Genomic DNA, 15606 nt, shown 5'->3' with positions numbered 1-15606 from the left:
AAGAGCCCCAAATGGTACAGCCATTTTGGAAAATGATTTGGCAATATCTACTAAGGCTAAATGTACTCCTGCCCTCTGACCCAGTAATTCCACCCCTGGAATGAGTGCTTTGGTCCAGGGTACTTCTCCTCAGTTCTGTCACCCACTTCAAGCTTGGGCCTCATTCCTTTCTTCCTTCTAAGACACATAGGTCCCACCTTGCCTCCCTCAGCCCACCCCAGCCATCTTCAACTGGCCTGGGTCCCATGGCCACCGCCCATTTGCAGCCACCAGTCCCTAGAGAAAAACAGTGGTCAGCCCTCCAGGCATCACTCACCTCCTGGCACACGAAGTCAAAACACGCCGTGTCCACTCCTGAGCTGCAAAGAAAATCGTCCTCACCACGCGGAGCAGGGGTGAGAATGGGGCCCGCTCTAGCCACTGAATCGAAGAACTTCACGTGAAACCCCTCCTTCCCAGAAATGACCGCTAGTTAGCCAAAACGGCCTCTCCAAAGCAATCACCAAGTTATTACAACTACCCGACAAAGAGAGACTCCAGTCAGGGCATCTCCACTCTCCCAGGTGAACCAGCTGACCAGCCGGAAGGACCCGGAAGGGCAGGCACCACTGCCTGGACACCACTTTAGGATACTTGGAGCCAATGAGCCTTTGTCATGGGAGACTGTCTTGTGCATTGCAGGGTGATTAGTGACATCCCTGACCTCTACCCACTAGACGCCAGTAGCGCCCCTACCCCCAGGCGGGACAATCAAAAATGTCTCCAGACATCGCCAAAGATCCTGTGGGTGCGTGGAATCACCCTGGATGAGAAGGACTGATTTAGACCCATGGAAGTGACAAAGCAGTGGCCTCATTCCAGCCATATTTCCTCTGGGCAATATCTTACAGCCTAAAACCAGCCCCAAATCAGCATTTTGAAAACTGTAAGTCAAGGATGGTTCACATCAGGAGGGGTACAGTATAAAATGCAGAGTCCTGGGCCCTGGAGTCAGATTCTCCAGGCCCTGGTAGGGCCCAGGTAGCTGTATTTTTTTTCACACCCTCCCCACTTAGGAAGTTTAAGAAGCATTTCCCCCCAGCTTTAGTAAGGTATAATTGACAAATAAAAATTGCATATGTTTAAGGTGTACAATGCAATGATTTGACTTATGTATACATTGTGAAATGATTGCTACAATCAAGCTAATTAACACATCTATCACCTCAGTTAGTTACCATTTCTTGTGTGTAGTGAGAACATTACTGTCTTAGCAAATTTCAAAAATACAATACAATTTTATTAACTATAATCACTATGCTGTACTTTAGATTCTCAAAACTTATACATCTTATAATTGAAAGCTTGAATCTTTTGAGCAACATATCCTCCTTTCCCTCATCCCCCAGCCCCAGGGAACCACCATCCTACTCTGTGCTTCTGTGAGTTTGATTTTTTTAGATTTTACATGTAAATGAAATCATACAGTATTTGTCTTTCTGTTTCTGGCTTACTTCAATTAGCATGATGTCCTCCAGGCTCATCCATATTGTTGCAAGTGGCAGGATTTCCTTTTTTATGGCCGAATAATATTCCCTGTGTGTGTATGTTTATGTGCGTATGATGTTTTCTTTATTCATTCATCCATTGACAAACACTTAGGTTGTTTCCATATCTTGCCTACTGTGAGTAATGATGCAATAAACATGGGAGTGCAGATATTCTTTAGGATACTGATTTCATTTCCTTTGGATATACACCCAGAAGTGGGATTGATGGATCATATGATAGTTTTATTTTTACTCCTTTGAGGAACCTCCATACTGTTTTCCATAATGGAAACTTCCTAACATTGTATTATATATTTACTTTTATGGCCTGTCTCCCCCACTAGAATGTAAGATCTCTGAGGGTAGGAATAAAATAGAGTGTTCAATAAGTATTTTGAGAGGTTGGAATTACTTTTTAATAAGCTTATTGAAGTAAAATGTATATACCACAAAATTTTGACCCATTTTAAAATGTAGAGGGCTTCCCTGGTGGCGCAGTGGTTGAGAGTCCGCCTACCGATGCAGGGGACACAGGTTCGTGCCCCGGGCCGGGAAGATCCCACATGCCACGGAGCGGCTGGGCCCGTGAGCCATGGCCGCTGAGCCTGCGCGTCCGGAGCCTGTGCTCCGCAACGGGAGAGGCCACAACAGTGAGAGGCCCGCGTACTGCAAAAGAAAAAAAAAAGTAGAAATCAATGTTTTCTTAGTAAATTTGCCAAGTTGTGCAATTATCATCACAATCCAGTTATAGAATATTTCTGTCACTCCAATAAGAATCCTCATGCCTGTTTCCAGTTAATCCCCATTCCTACCTTCAACCCCAGGCAACCACCAATCTACTTTCTGTCTCTATAGACTTGCTTCTTATGGATATTTCATATAATGGACCATACAATTTATGATATTTTGTGTCTGACTTCTTTCACTTAGCGTAATTATTTTGAGTTTCATGGTAAGTTTATGTTTGGCTTTCTAAGAGACTACCAAACTGTTTTCCAAAGTGGCAGTACCATTTTGCATTTGAGGTTGGGATTATGAACATACCATTTTACAGATGATGAAACCAGATTAGACTTGTCAGATGATTTGCCAAAAGTCTACTTGGGTTGTCAAGTGTTGGATTTGAGATTCAAATCTGGTTTTTGTTTTGGGTTTTTTTTTTAATATAAATTTATTTACTTATTTTTTTTAATTTTCGGCTGCATTGGGTCTTCGTTGCTGCACGCAGGCTTTCTCTAGCTGCAGCAAGCGGGGGCTACTCTTCGTTGCGGTGTGCAGGCTTCTCATTGCAATGGCTTCTCTTGTTGCGGAGCATGAGCTCTAGGTGTGCGGGCTTCAGTAGTTGTGGCTCGTGGGCTTAGTTGCTCCGCGACATCTGGGATCTTCCCAGACCACAGCTTGAACCCATGTCCCCTGCATTGGCAGGCAGATTCTTAACCACTGTGCCACCAGGGAAGCCCTTTCGGTTTTTGTTTTAACTTTAGAGTATGCACTCTTGAAACTAACCCCACAAATGCCGCCGACAATGAGTCACACCTACCCAAATTCACTTCCCTTTCGTGACAGATTTAACTATTCTCAGACAAGACATTTAGGGAAAGGTGGTGGATGTCGGATGTCTGACTTTGGGGAAGTACATTTGTTTTGTAGACAAATGAGAAAGATGGCCAGAATGTGAGGATGGGGAGATGGATTAGAATCCCTTTGAAGATGACTAATGAAATGATAGGTCCAAGCGACAGTCCACGGGTGATCAAACCATTAGGGGACAGTCGGATGGGGAATTTACAAACACAGGATCAGGCTGATGGCACGTGAACCCCTTGATCAGTCTTAGTCCTCAGTAAAAGAGAGAGACAGCCAGACATCATATCTTCCTGGTGAGTTTCCAGCACCACCTAGAAAGAATTGAATATCTTTCAATTCTTGAATTTGGGGACAAAGGAACCTGTTAAATGACATAAGGGGATGCCATCAGCCAGTACCAAATTATGGGAAACCGCAGTGTGTCCGTGCAGGTTCATCAGCAGTAACAAATGTGGGCTGCCCTGGTGGCGCAGGGGTTAAGAATCCACCTGCCAATGCAGGGGACACAGGTTCGAGCCCTGGTCCGGGAAGATCCCACCTGCTGAGGAGCAGCTAAGCCCATGAGCCACAACTACTGAGCCTGTGGTCTAGAGCCCGCGAGCCACAACTACTGAAGCCCGTGTGCCGCAATTACTGAAGCCCGTGTGCCTAGAGCCTGTGCTCTGCAACAAGAGAAGCCACCGCAATGAGAAGCCCGCGCACCGCAACGAAGAGGAGCCCCCGCTCACCACAACTAGAGTAAAGCCTGCGCACAGCAACGAAGACCCAATGCAGCCAAAAATTAATTAATTAATTAATTAAAAAAAATAAAGTGGAGAAACTTGGCAGGTACTTCCAAGGGATCAGTTAGCATTGCTAGTGATGGAACTAATTGAGAAAGACGCATCACTTCCTTGGTATTTCTGCCAAAATTGCATAACCTGAATTTAATCATGAGGAAACATCAGACAAACCCATGTTGAAGGACATTCTACCAAATTACTGACCTATATTTTTCCAAAATGTCAAGGTCATGAAAGACAAAGAAAGGTTCAGAAACTGCTCTGATTGAAGGAAACTAAAAAGACAACTGAATGCAAAAAGTGAGCTGGGAGTTTCTTCTGCTATAAAGGTCGGTAATGGGACAATTGGTGAAATCTGATTAAGGTTTGTAGATTTGCTGATTATGATAATTTTACTGAGGTTATATAAGAGAATGTCTTGTCCTTAGGAAACACAGTGAAGTATTTAGGTAGATGTATGTGTGAATAGATAGATACATAAACAGACAGAAAGGCAGGAGCCTGGACTGCGGGTAAGTGGGCATCGTCCTTCTTACCCAGGATCAATTTTCTCTGAAACGCTTATATATGAGAGAGAAATTAATTTCTCTTATTTAAGGTACGAATATTTCGCGTTTTCTGTCATTAACAGCAGAATATCATTGATATCATTATTAAAAGAAATAGTCCAAAAATCATAAAGTGATGTACGGAAGCTACAATGTCATTCACAATGATAATAGTGGAAGACGGGAATTTTTGTTGAAATGGCAACATCACGCCAAGTGAGTTCAGCTGCTCAGATGCTGCAGAAACTACAGATATGGAATCTAGAATTGTGCAGTCAGCACTGTAGCCAATGGTCACATGTGGCCAGTTACACTGAAATTAATTAAAGTTAAAATTCAGCTTCACACTGGCCACATTTCACGTGCTAAATGGCCACAGAAAGTTCTACTAGACAGCACTGCTCTAGATTAAGGAGTCTAGAATGGTTCTCAGAATATGGTCCCAAGATGATGCTTTTTCTTTTTTTAAAAAAAATATTTATTTATTATTCATTTTTGCTGTGCCGGGTCTTAGTTGCAGCACATGGGATCTTCACTGTGGCACGCAGGATCTTTTGGTTGCGGCATGCATGTGGGATCCAGTTCCCCAAGCAGGGATCGAACTTGGGCTCCCTGCATTGGGAGCTCGGAGTCTTACCCACTGGACCACCAGGGAAGTCCCAAGATGATGCTTTTTCTAATCACTGGCAGGGCTTGATGAAAAACATGCATCGCTAGGGTCACTCCAGACCTATTTAATCAGAATCTCTGACTGGGGAGCGTAAGAATCTGCATGTTAACAGGTTCTTCCAGGCGATTCTGATGCTCCCTAATAGCCAACAGCCTCTGTAGGGAAAAAGGAGGTGAAAGTCATCTTGCATCCCTACAGGTTGGTCCATTTCATTCTAGGCTCTGAGATTTGAGAGATATTAGCAAATCAGTTCTTCAGACGGCCATACTGAGGAGAATGAGATGTGATTTGGTCTTCAATCAAGGACTGCCTGAAAAAAAGAAAAAGGAAAAAAAAAAAAAGGGAATTCCCTGGCGGTCCAGTGGCTAGGACTCCATGCTACCACTGCAGGGGGCCCAGGTTCTATCCCTGGTTGGGGAACTAAGATCCACAAGCTGAGTGGTGCAGCCCAATAAAAGGACTGCCTGGGTTCAAATCCAGACCCCTCCACTCACATGCTCCGTGACCTTGGGCACATTACTTGACCTCTCTGTGCCTCAGTTTCTTTCTCTGTCAGAGTGCCTATAATAATGCCTTCCCTTCAGAATACAGTACCCTAAAACTGTTGCTTCTCCTATTTTATTTTCTTCACAGCACTTAACATTCACCCATTTGCTTTGGCTTTCATTCATTCAACATTTATTGAGCACCTACTGTGAGCTGGCTGAGCACTGAGGCCATTCAGAGAGCAAGACAGACAAAAACTCCTGCTGTCTGGCATTTAGAATGGGACTGGCATTCTAAAGGGGAAATAGAAAATAAACAAGACAGGTACTTCCCTGGCGGTCCAGTGGTTAAGACGCTGCGCTTCCAATGCGGGGGGCATGGGTTTGATCCCTGGTTGGGGAACTAAGGTCCCACATGCCGCGCAGCATGGCCAAAAATATAATAATAATAAAATGAACAAGATAAAGAAGCGAAATGTGTTGCGTATGAGCGAGTAGCAAGGGAGGTATATAGGATAAAAAAAAAATTGTGTTCATGGCCAGAGGCCTCACCCAGCGTGTGATATTTGAATACAGACTTGAAGGAGGAGAGAAGAGTCACAAAGATGTCTGCAGGAAGATCATTCCCAACAGAAGGAACAGCAGGTGCTAAGGTCCTTTGGTGGGAACGTGCCAAGTACTAAGAAAGATGCTAGAGATGGTGGTGAATAGGATGCAGTCCTATCTGCAAGGTGTTCATATTTTAATTAGGAAAATAATTAAATAAAAAAGGGACTTCCCTGGCAGTCCAGTGGTTAAGACTCTGTGCTTCCAATGCAGGGGACGCAGGTTCGATCCCTGGTCGGGGAACTAAGATCCCACATGTTGTGTGGTGCAGCCAAAAAAAAAAAGTAAATATTTTAATTAGGGAGAAGTAGACCGATGTGTATTACACCGCCAGGTGGTAAGAAGGTGAGGGGCTAGATAGAGGGAAGAAGGTGGTCAGGGCAGGCTTCTCTGAGGAGATGGCATTTGAGCGGATGCCTGAAGGAGCAGGTGAAGGAAGCATGTGGGTGTTTGCGGGAAATGTATTGACTCTGGCCTGGCCTGTGCTTCTTCCTCCTCCCAATCCCAGCGAGGGCTCAGGTTTCCAGAGGTTGTCTTTGAATTGCTGGAGGAAGGGGAATTCCGATGGGGGGTGTGGGTCTCAGCTTCTGGCCACCGTCTGCCCCACTCCTCGCTTCAGCTGGCTGCCCCAGCTTTGCGCTGGTGTTGCTGGGCGGAGCTTCAGGGCCTGGGTTCCCCATCAAAGCTCCAGATCTATCTTCAAACGAGCCGCTGGGCCCTGTGCCTGTGGGCAAAGGAGGGAGGGTCACTCTGGGGCCGAGCTAGGGACCCACCTTTCAGCTGCATCCCAGCTGGGCATATCCTGGATCCTGCTGTTGCTGGTGGAGGCTGGCAGTCCACACTCCTCACTCCTTCCATGGCAAAGAGGGGTTTGAGGATCTTTTCTCTGACCCAGTGGTGGAGCTGGCAGGATCTAGAGTCAGCCCTCCTGAGTTCAAATCCAGACAGGCACTGGCCCAACCGGCTGTGTGACCCTGAGCAGCTCACTTAACTTCTCTGAACCCACATCTCCATAAAAGCAGTTTATAGTAACTCCAGCCTCCTGAGGATTCTGTCTTCCTGCCTGGAAAGTGCTTGAGGAGGGTGGGCCATTCCTTTCAGGAACACTGTGCTTTAGAGCGGTATCTGGGCCTTTGTCTCCCAAGACCATCTCTCTAGCTCCCCAGGAGGGATGTGTACTGGGGATGAAGAAGAGGGGGCCCCCACCGCCCGCCAGGCTCTCTCTTTGAAGGATAGCATGGAGGTCCTGGGCCTAATTAATCACTGGGAGGGGCCAGATAACTACCCTAGGGAGAAAGTCAGTGTTGACCCTGTTTTCTCAGAAGCCACTGCAATCCTGTCTCTGGCTGGGCCAGGACTGGGGGCACCGAGGAAAGGCTGGCAAAGGATGAACTGTCTGAGCAGTAGCCACCTTCCCCTGTCCCATCCACCCCCAGCCACAGGATGCTAATGGGGGAACTGCCACCTTAAGCCTAAAAAGACAACCACCACCAGGAAGAGACATTGAACCGTTTATTGGCCTGGGCCTGGGTCTCAGGCACGAGGGGCATCCGGGGAGCTGTAAGAGGGGAGACAAGCCCCCGACTGGCTCCTTGCCCCCCCAGAGATTCCCCTCTCCAGCCTTTGCAGTCATGAGAAATCACTTTGAGGTGTGAAGTTTCCTTCCCCCAGGTGAGCTGCACCCCAGCTCTCAAGTGGGGACATAAGCAAGGAATTACAAAGGAGTCTGTGCGGGGACCAGATCCCTCTTTGGTAGCTTCAACACAGACGTGGGGAGACAAAATAGCATCGATTCTGGGGAAACAGGGTGAGCAGAAGGGATCACAGACATCTCACACACACACACACACACACACACACACACACAGACACTGACAGACACACATAAATATACATTTGTACCGCAATGTCCCTTCCATCTGTCCACAGAATTTAACAAAGTCCTTCTGAAGTGGGCAACAGGAGGGCATCCCACAATTGTCCTCGGCACCCCTACCCCCATGCTCCGTTCAATGCAACCTGAAAGGAGGCACAGCGGGCTCAAGGCTGCCCTGCCTTATGAGATCTGGTACCTCGGCTGGGCCTGGAGGTGAGAGAGTTCGGGGGTGGTTGTTTTTTGGGGGTCTGGGGCCCTGTACCAACAGCTCCCCTAGAACTTTCTCCAATTCCACCCTGCCCCACTGGGAGGCCCAGAGCCCTCTTCAGGCCCCCAGACCGGTTTTTCCAGCCCTGGGTGATTCCTCTGTGCCCCGAATAGTGCAATTGGCCAATGAGGTCTGAGAATGGGGGTTAGTTCCCCACCGCCACGTGCTTTCCTGGCATCTCACTCACGAGAGTCAGAAGAAAGGGAAGAAGTTGCCAAAGCGGCAGCTGGTGAAATTTGGGGAAGCTGTGGATTTGAGCCCGGGAACTGTTAGCCAGGGCCGCCCAGAACGGTCAGGGAGGAGGTCTCCAGCCCCTCAGGACAGTGGTTCTAGGGAAGTGGAACCACAAGAGAAGGTGGCAAGGGGGCTAAACTCAGAGAGGGAAGTCAGGCACAGGGCGGAGGCTCAGACTGCCCCTGCGCTGTGCTCCTCTCGAGCACCTGCCTGCTGTCACCTGGGCTCTTTCCAGGTCTGCCCCCCGCCCGGCCCTCCCCACGATCCAGTTCTGAAGAGGTCACTCCAGCCACCTCGCTGGCCTCCAGGACCCGGCTGCCGTTGTGCCATCCAACTGGTCAGTGCCTCAGTCAGCCAGCCCAGGTGTGAAATATCGTCAGCATCACCCAGGTCTGTGGAATGGGGGCATCTTGCTTGGCAGCCCCATGTCTCTGTCCCAGGGCACCCGGTGCCTCTCCATGGAGCCCTCTGCTGTGGTGGCCTGGTTGTCAGCCCACTTGCCCCTCAGACCATCGTGTTGCCCTCCAGATACGTGGGTGATGTGGGCATGTGTGTGCCCCTCTCCAGGGAGCTGGAGCTGCGGAGAGGCAGGAGGCGGTGGCCCGGGGTCCCGTCCCGCCCCCCTTGCACCCCTGCTGCCCGCCGCCAGCACTGCAGCGGCCGTAATACCTCCCGCCTCAGGTCCCGGCTGCGCCATGTGTAGATGACAGGGTTGAGCAGTGAGTTGAGGGTGGCAAAGGCAAAGAAGTAATGGGCCTGGTAGAGGACAGGGCAGGCCCGGACAGGACAGGCATAGTCCAGGAGGAGGATGCTAAAGGCGGGCAGCCAGCAGAAGATGAAGACGCCCAGCACGATGGTGACCGTCTTGAGCAGGGCCAGTGTCTGTGGGCCAGCCACATCGGCCTGGCTGGAGCGGACCACACAGTAGATGCGGATGTACAGGGCTACGATGGCTGACAAGATGACCGAGAAGATGGTCACCACGCAGAGGACGTAGGGCTTGGCGTAGAGCGGCAGGACGGTGGAGCAGGCCTCCAGGTGGCCCAGGCAGTTCCAGCCAAGGATGGGCAGGCCGCCGAGAACCAGCGAGATGAGCCACGAGGCCGCGATGAGCAGCAGCATGCGGCAGCTCTTGTCGCTGCCGTAGAGCTTGACCTTGGCGATGGCCACGTGCCGCTCGATGGCGATGGCCAGGAGGCTGAAGACAGAGGCGGAGAGCGTGATGAAAGCGGAGCCCTCACGGGCGAACCACTGCACGGGTGTCAGCCCCAGTGTGACAGAGCCCGAGAGCAAAGTATTGGCTATGAAGGCCACGCCCGCCAGCAGGTCTGAGGCAGCCAGGTTGCCCAGGAACAGGTACATGGCCGAGTGGAACTTGCTGTTGCGGGCGACCGCGATAAGCACCAGCAGGTTTTCCACCACGATGGCGCAACAGAGGATGACGATGAGGGCTGAGGCCACCTGGCGGGAGGGCGTCTCCGTCGTGTCCAGATTCTCCTTGGTGTAATTATAGTGTTCCTTGACCTTGCTGGGGCTTAGGTACTCTGAGTACACGTTGCCCATGGTGGGGCTTAGTAGCCGGCTGGGGCCATGGGGCTGTCAGAGCTGCAGAGAGAAAAGATAGACAGACGGGTCAGTGCCGTGGCTGCTGCCTGGGCTGACTCTGGACGGCTGTGGTTCAAGTCCCAACTCTGTCACGTGAAGTCAGAATTATCATCATCTCTGCTTTACAAATGGGAAACCGGAGAGCTCAATTCACTTTCCCAAAGCCTCAAAGCTAGTCAGTGGCCAGAGCCTCAGAGATCCACTCCAAAGCCTCTATGACCTCCAGGCTACAGTGTCCTTCAAAGGAACAGAAGCTCCCCCAAAGGGCATGAAAGACACAAAATGGACTTCCGGAAGCCTTACCCACCTACCCGGAGAGGGAGTCTTAGCCAGGACCTGGAGGGATTGTCTCATTTCTTGAAAACACTGGAGCCTCAGGCCTCATGCCGCCTGCCAACCTGGGTCAGTGAGATGCTCTCGCTGATAGCACCATCCACCCACTGCCCTGGATTTCAGGCTGGGTCTAAGCCTAGAGGCCATACGTGTTCCCAAGATAAGGCCTTGGGGAGACACCTGAGGTTTGAGCATCACAGGGGTCACGTCATTTTCAAGGACTCAGACCCTGCAGGCAATCCAAGGTTCAACCCCGCTCCACCTCTGACACGCTGTGGGATATTGTGCCAAGTCACTCAACACTTGACCTCTAAGTCTCAATGGCCTCATCTGTGCAGTGGGGAGAAGAAAGCCCACTTCAGAGGGATGATGGGAAAATCCCGTTGAACGATACACGAGGCACCCTTAGCATACAGCAGGCACTCAATAACTATTAGCTAATATTATTAGCTTCCCTCTTCCTGCCACACCCACAGCTAGGGACTAGGTGCTCTCCTCCCAATCTTTTGGTAAGGGATGTTGAGTGAGCCAACCAGGCAAGATTCCCAACAGCCTGATCTCATCAGCACCATCTAGCCCTGCGCTGGGACAGAGGGTCCTAGCGTGGTGGGCAGGGCGCTGGCACCCCCCTCCCCAGCCAAGATGAAATCCAGATGTGAGGCCCTTGGAACAAACAGGGTTGAGTCCCGGCTCCTCAGTCACATCCGGTGCAGGGAGGCTGGGAGGGGGTGATGGGATGGGGGAGCCACAGGAGACCCGTCTGGGAGGTCCTGGCTGGGAGGATGGGGCAGCTGTGCGAAGCCACGTGAGTGGTGAGGGGGCGTGAAGCCCTGCGGGGAGGGGGGAACGGTATTCGCTTTCATGAAAGCCTGAGTCACCCCTCTCTCAAGGAAAACTGAGCCGTGGGGGGAAGGGGCGGGAAGATGCTCGTGGGCAGAGAGGGTGAGAGGCCGACTTCATGGCCTCCTCCCAGCTTGGTAGTTGGGGGGCGGGGTCTCAGAGGAGCTGGTGCAGTGACTGCCTTTCACGAGGGGCACAGGGGAGCCAGGAGGAAGCTCCAGACCAGCCTTTAGTTCAATGCGGGGGGGCCGTGGGAAGAGACCTCCCCAGGTCCCTGGAAACACGCCTAGCAAGGACCACGTGCACGCCAGGAGTGCCAGGAGCACCGTTCCAGAAAAGGCTGGTTAGGCCGGTTCCCAGTGAGCCTGGGAGTGATGAGGGGCTTCCGGGGTCGTCCAGCCATCTCAGTCCCGGACACCCCCTCAGAGGGGGTGACCTGGCTCCTGGCCCGATAGAGACAGCTGCTCCCCCTGGGCGAAGGGACATCCGTCCTAGTTTGGGAACAGAGAAGGGCTTGTGCACATCCCCAGGGACTGTCGCCCCGCCCAGATCGCCACACAGAGGCTCCTTGTTCCCCTGCCGGACAAGCCCCGGTCGCCCCGATGCCCTCTGCCCATTGCAGCCGGCTTGGCCCAGGTCTGGGCCTTACCAGACCGGCCGTCGGGCCAGAAACAGCCCGCGCCCTGATTGGCTCATTTTCAATTCCAGGGCATTGAGCAATTCGCCTATTGGCCTGAGCTTTCCATCCTCGACATTCGATTGGCCCAGTTGGGGGCGCTCTATGGCTAGCACTACTGATCTGGTCCTTTACAGGCAGTTGGAGCTCACTTCTTTCCAGGACATTATTAAGACTGTGTGGATGTCCCCGGGGAGAGTTTGAACCACGGCCTGACCGCTGGGTCACCCCGACCAGACGCCCCCAGGCGGCCCTGGCCTACTGCCCCTCCTGGGGATCATAATTGAGAATCAAGGACCCATCGCAGGTCTGGGAAGCACACTTGCTGGTGGGCTAGAAGCCCAGGGTGTGTCCCAAGGCCGCCCCCTCCGCCGCCCCTCAGACCCCTCTCTTGTCTGGCAGCCAAGAGAAAGATTTATGGCCGCTTCCTAGGGAAATAAGAAATGGTTTCAGGACTTCCCTGGTGGCGCAGTGGTTAAGAATCCGCCTGCCAAGCAGGGGACACAGGTTTGAGCCCTGGTCCAGGAAGATCCCACATGCCGTGGAGCGACTAAGCCCGTGCGCCACAACTACTGAGCCTGCGCTCTAGAACCCGTGAGCCACAACTACTGAGCCCGTGTGCCACAACTACTGAAGCCCGTGTGCCTAGAGCCCGTGCTCCCCAACAAGAGAAGCCACCGCAATGAGAAGCCTGCGCACCGCAACGAAGAGTAGCCCCGCTCGCCGCAACTAGAGAAAGCCCGCGCGCAGCAACAAAGACCCAACGCAGCCAAAAATTAAATAAATAAATAAACTTAATTAAAAAAAAAGAAAGAAAGAAATGGTTTCAGCCCTCGTACCCCAGGGACTGACCAAAATGTCTGTCTTCTTCCCTGAGGGGAAGATCCTCACTTTGGGCAGCCTCAGGAGGGGTGGTGGTTCATTAGAGAAGGGGAATCTGAGGCCCACGATGCCTCCGTCTTCTCCACTAGGACCTTGCTTAAGGCAGGTTCATGCTTCCCAGAAAGAGGAAGCAGGGTCTGGAGGTTGGGGCTGGCACAGTCACCCCCAGGCCTTTCCTGCTTCCCCTCCCTGTGTCAGGCTCCCAGGCCTGGCTAACACAGGGCCTGACTCCCTCCCAGAAGACGTCCCTGGGCTCAGCACTGGGGAATGGCCGGGCCTGAAATGGAGCAAGGGGGACAAGTGACAGGGTTTGGAGGGAAGGGAAGCGAGACAGACCAAGACTGTTCAGGGGGAGATTAGGAGAGTAGAAGGCAAGAGGAAGCCTCAGTGGCTTCCAGGAGACCCTCCCCCAAGTTCCATGGAGGCAGACCCTGTGGTTACTCTTCCCCTGGGCACTCACTGGTCCCATGCCCCATGCCCTAGGGCAGCCCCCTAGGCTTGGTTTCCCCTCAGTTGCCCTCTACACTGCCAGTCTCCATGCAGGGGGAGCTTTTAAATTTATAGCTCCAATATGTCACTCCTCAGCTCCAGATTCTTCCATGGCTCCCCACTACCTAAAATGGCCTGGCCCCTGCCCACCTCGCCTCCTCCCACTCTCCCCCAGGGTCAGTCCACTGCAACCACACTGGCCTCTGACCTGTCAGCCCCGTTCTTACCTCAGAGCTTTTGCCTCTGCTGTTTCTCCACCTGACATGGCCTTCCCACAAAGCCCATCTTTCAGGTTTCTGTTTGGCGGTCTCCTCTAACCACCAGGCTATCCTAGCTGCCTTCCCTAGGCCCTTTCTACCTCAGCATCTTTTTATTATATTCACAGCACTTGCCAATTTCAGCAATAATGATTGTATTTCTTGTTTTCTGTCTGTTTCCAGGGTAGAATGTGTGTCAGAGGACAGCAACTAAGTCTGTTTTCACTCCCTGGAATGATGCCTGGCATACAGAAAGCGCTCAGAAAACATGTAGGATGGATGGATGGATGGATGGATGGGTGGGTGGGTGGATGGATGACCAAACGAACGAGGCCCCAGTGGGCCCCCGAGGGCGGAGGCTCCTAAACTCAGCCCAGGCCCAAACAACAGCAAGGGAGGCTGGAGACGCCCCTGGTCCGCTGGGAGGCCACCCCCACCAGGCGAAGCCCAGCTGGGCGTCTCCGTGGAGACGGCGCCACGACCCGACCCCGCCCTCGGGCTGCAGTCTCGGCCTCCTTATCTGGCGGTGGAATGCACGGTATCCACACTCGCTGCCTCTGGGGCCGCGCCTCCTCTCTCCCGCGACAGCCACACGCGGGTGACCCACACATCTCCAAGTGGGGGTGGGGGGCTTCTCTGCGTCCAGCCAGGGGCCCAGCCTCGATATTCCCAGAGGACCGGGGAGAGGTGGGGACAGATCCCAGCAGCAGCTGCACCGCGAATGCCGCACGCGTGTCGCACCACGCGGGGGACCGTGGGCTCAGCGCGTGGCGCCCGGAGCGTCCGATTAGGGCACAGTCGGGAGAGGGGATGGAAATCCCCGGGTGAGTCAACTCGTGCCACAGGAGTGGGCGAGGTTCCCACGCTTGGCTGGGCCCGGAACCACGCGGGGTCTGCGCCACGGGTGCCTTCACCCACGCCCCATCCCCGGGTCCCAGGGGAAAGAAGAGAAGCCGGAGCCACGCAGTCAGGTTCAGTTTCCTTCCAGAACAAAGCCACGACCCCGCGGGGGGACTGGAAGAGCCGAACAACTCGGGGAAACTGAGGCAACGGACCAGATGTGGAGGAGGTGGGCAACTGCCTTCCTCTGGGGCCCCGCCCCTTGGCTTGGAGGTACTGCGGCGCGCGGCACCTTTCGCCTTCGCCCAGCTGGAGTCAGCAAAGAGGGGAGTCCTCCCCTCCCCCATACACACTCCCCAAACCCCCGGTCCGGGGGCACGCCATCCAGCCTCCCAGTCTCCGGCCGAAAGCGCTCGGATTCCGCCTTCTCCTCGGGGCCAACTTCCTGCCGCTGGAGAAGGCGGGAGCTCAGTCTGGGGGTTCGCGGCTGAGGCAGTGGGGCCTCTTGGGGTCGTGGAGAGGGTGCACGATGACCACTCTCTCGGTGCAGCAGGAGCACGGGCGGCGCGTGCGCGCCCGCGACGCCCCCGACCCCTGGCCGGCGCCCCTAGCTCCGATCCCGCGACCTCCGGGGACCAGGGCCCGCCCTTTCTGCTTCCCCCTCGCCACGCACGCTCACCTGGCTAGGCCGACCCGGGTCCTTGCCCTGGCCGGAGGGGCTTTGGCGTCTGCGTCCCCGGGACGGCCGCGGCTAGGGCTGGGACTGCCCGCCGGGCTCCTCTGCGTCCCGGGGCTGGGGACCGGGGACGTAGGGGGACCGGGAGAGGCGCCGCCTCGGCCCCCACTTGCCCCGCCCTATCTCCGCCTCCTTTCCGGCGGCAGCAGCAATGAATTCCAGATGTGGCCTGCCCAGCGGGGCGCGCGCGAGGGCGGGCGGGGAGGAGGCGGGCGGGGAGGAGGCGCGCGGGGTCCCTTTGTCCGCACCCCCACCTCCAGCCCTGCCCCTCCCAGCCCCCACCCGTGAGAAGCGGTCGGCGCATGACGTCACGCAGCCCCGTGCTGTCCAGTCGCTCCTGGCCAGGTGACCTCAACCTGAAAC

The 15606-nt window shown here is 53.6% G+C and overlaps 1 protein-coding gene across 1 annotated transcript; it reads right to left on the bottom strand.

The window, feature by feature from the left end:
• Nucleotides 1-7706: 7706 nt before the first annotated feature.
• On the bottom strand, nt 7707-15366 carry S1PR2 (sphingosine-1-phosphate receptor 2). Its single transcript, XM_060145230.1, has 2 exons — nt 15187-15366; nt 7707-10190 (listed from the first exon to the last, which is right to left on the bottom strand). Exon 2 carries the CDS (start codon nt 10146-10148, stop codon nt 9090-9092), a length of 1059 nt encoding a protein of 352 aa, XP_060001213.1. The 5' UTR covers nt 10149-10190; nt 15187-15366; the 3' UTR covers nt 7707-9089.
• Between the last annotated feature and the right edge of the window lie 240 nt (nt 15367-15606).

Source organism: Lagenorhynchus albirostris, chromosome 3 (genome assembly GCF_949774975.1).
Source record: "Lagenorhynchus albirostris chromosome 3, mLagAlb1.1, whole genome shotgun sequence".
NCBI classification, from domain to species: Eukaryota; Metazoa; Chordata; class Mammalia; order Artiodactyla; family Delphinidae; genus Lagenorhynchus; species Lagenorhynchus albirostris.
The sequence above is the reverse complement of the archived record's forward strand: the minus strand, read 5'-3'. Positions and strand labels throughout refer to the sequence as shown.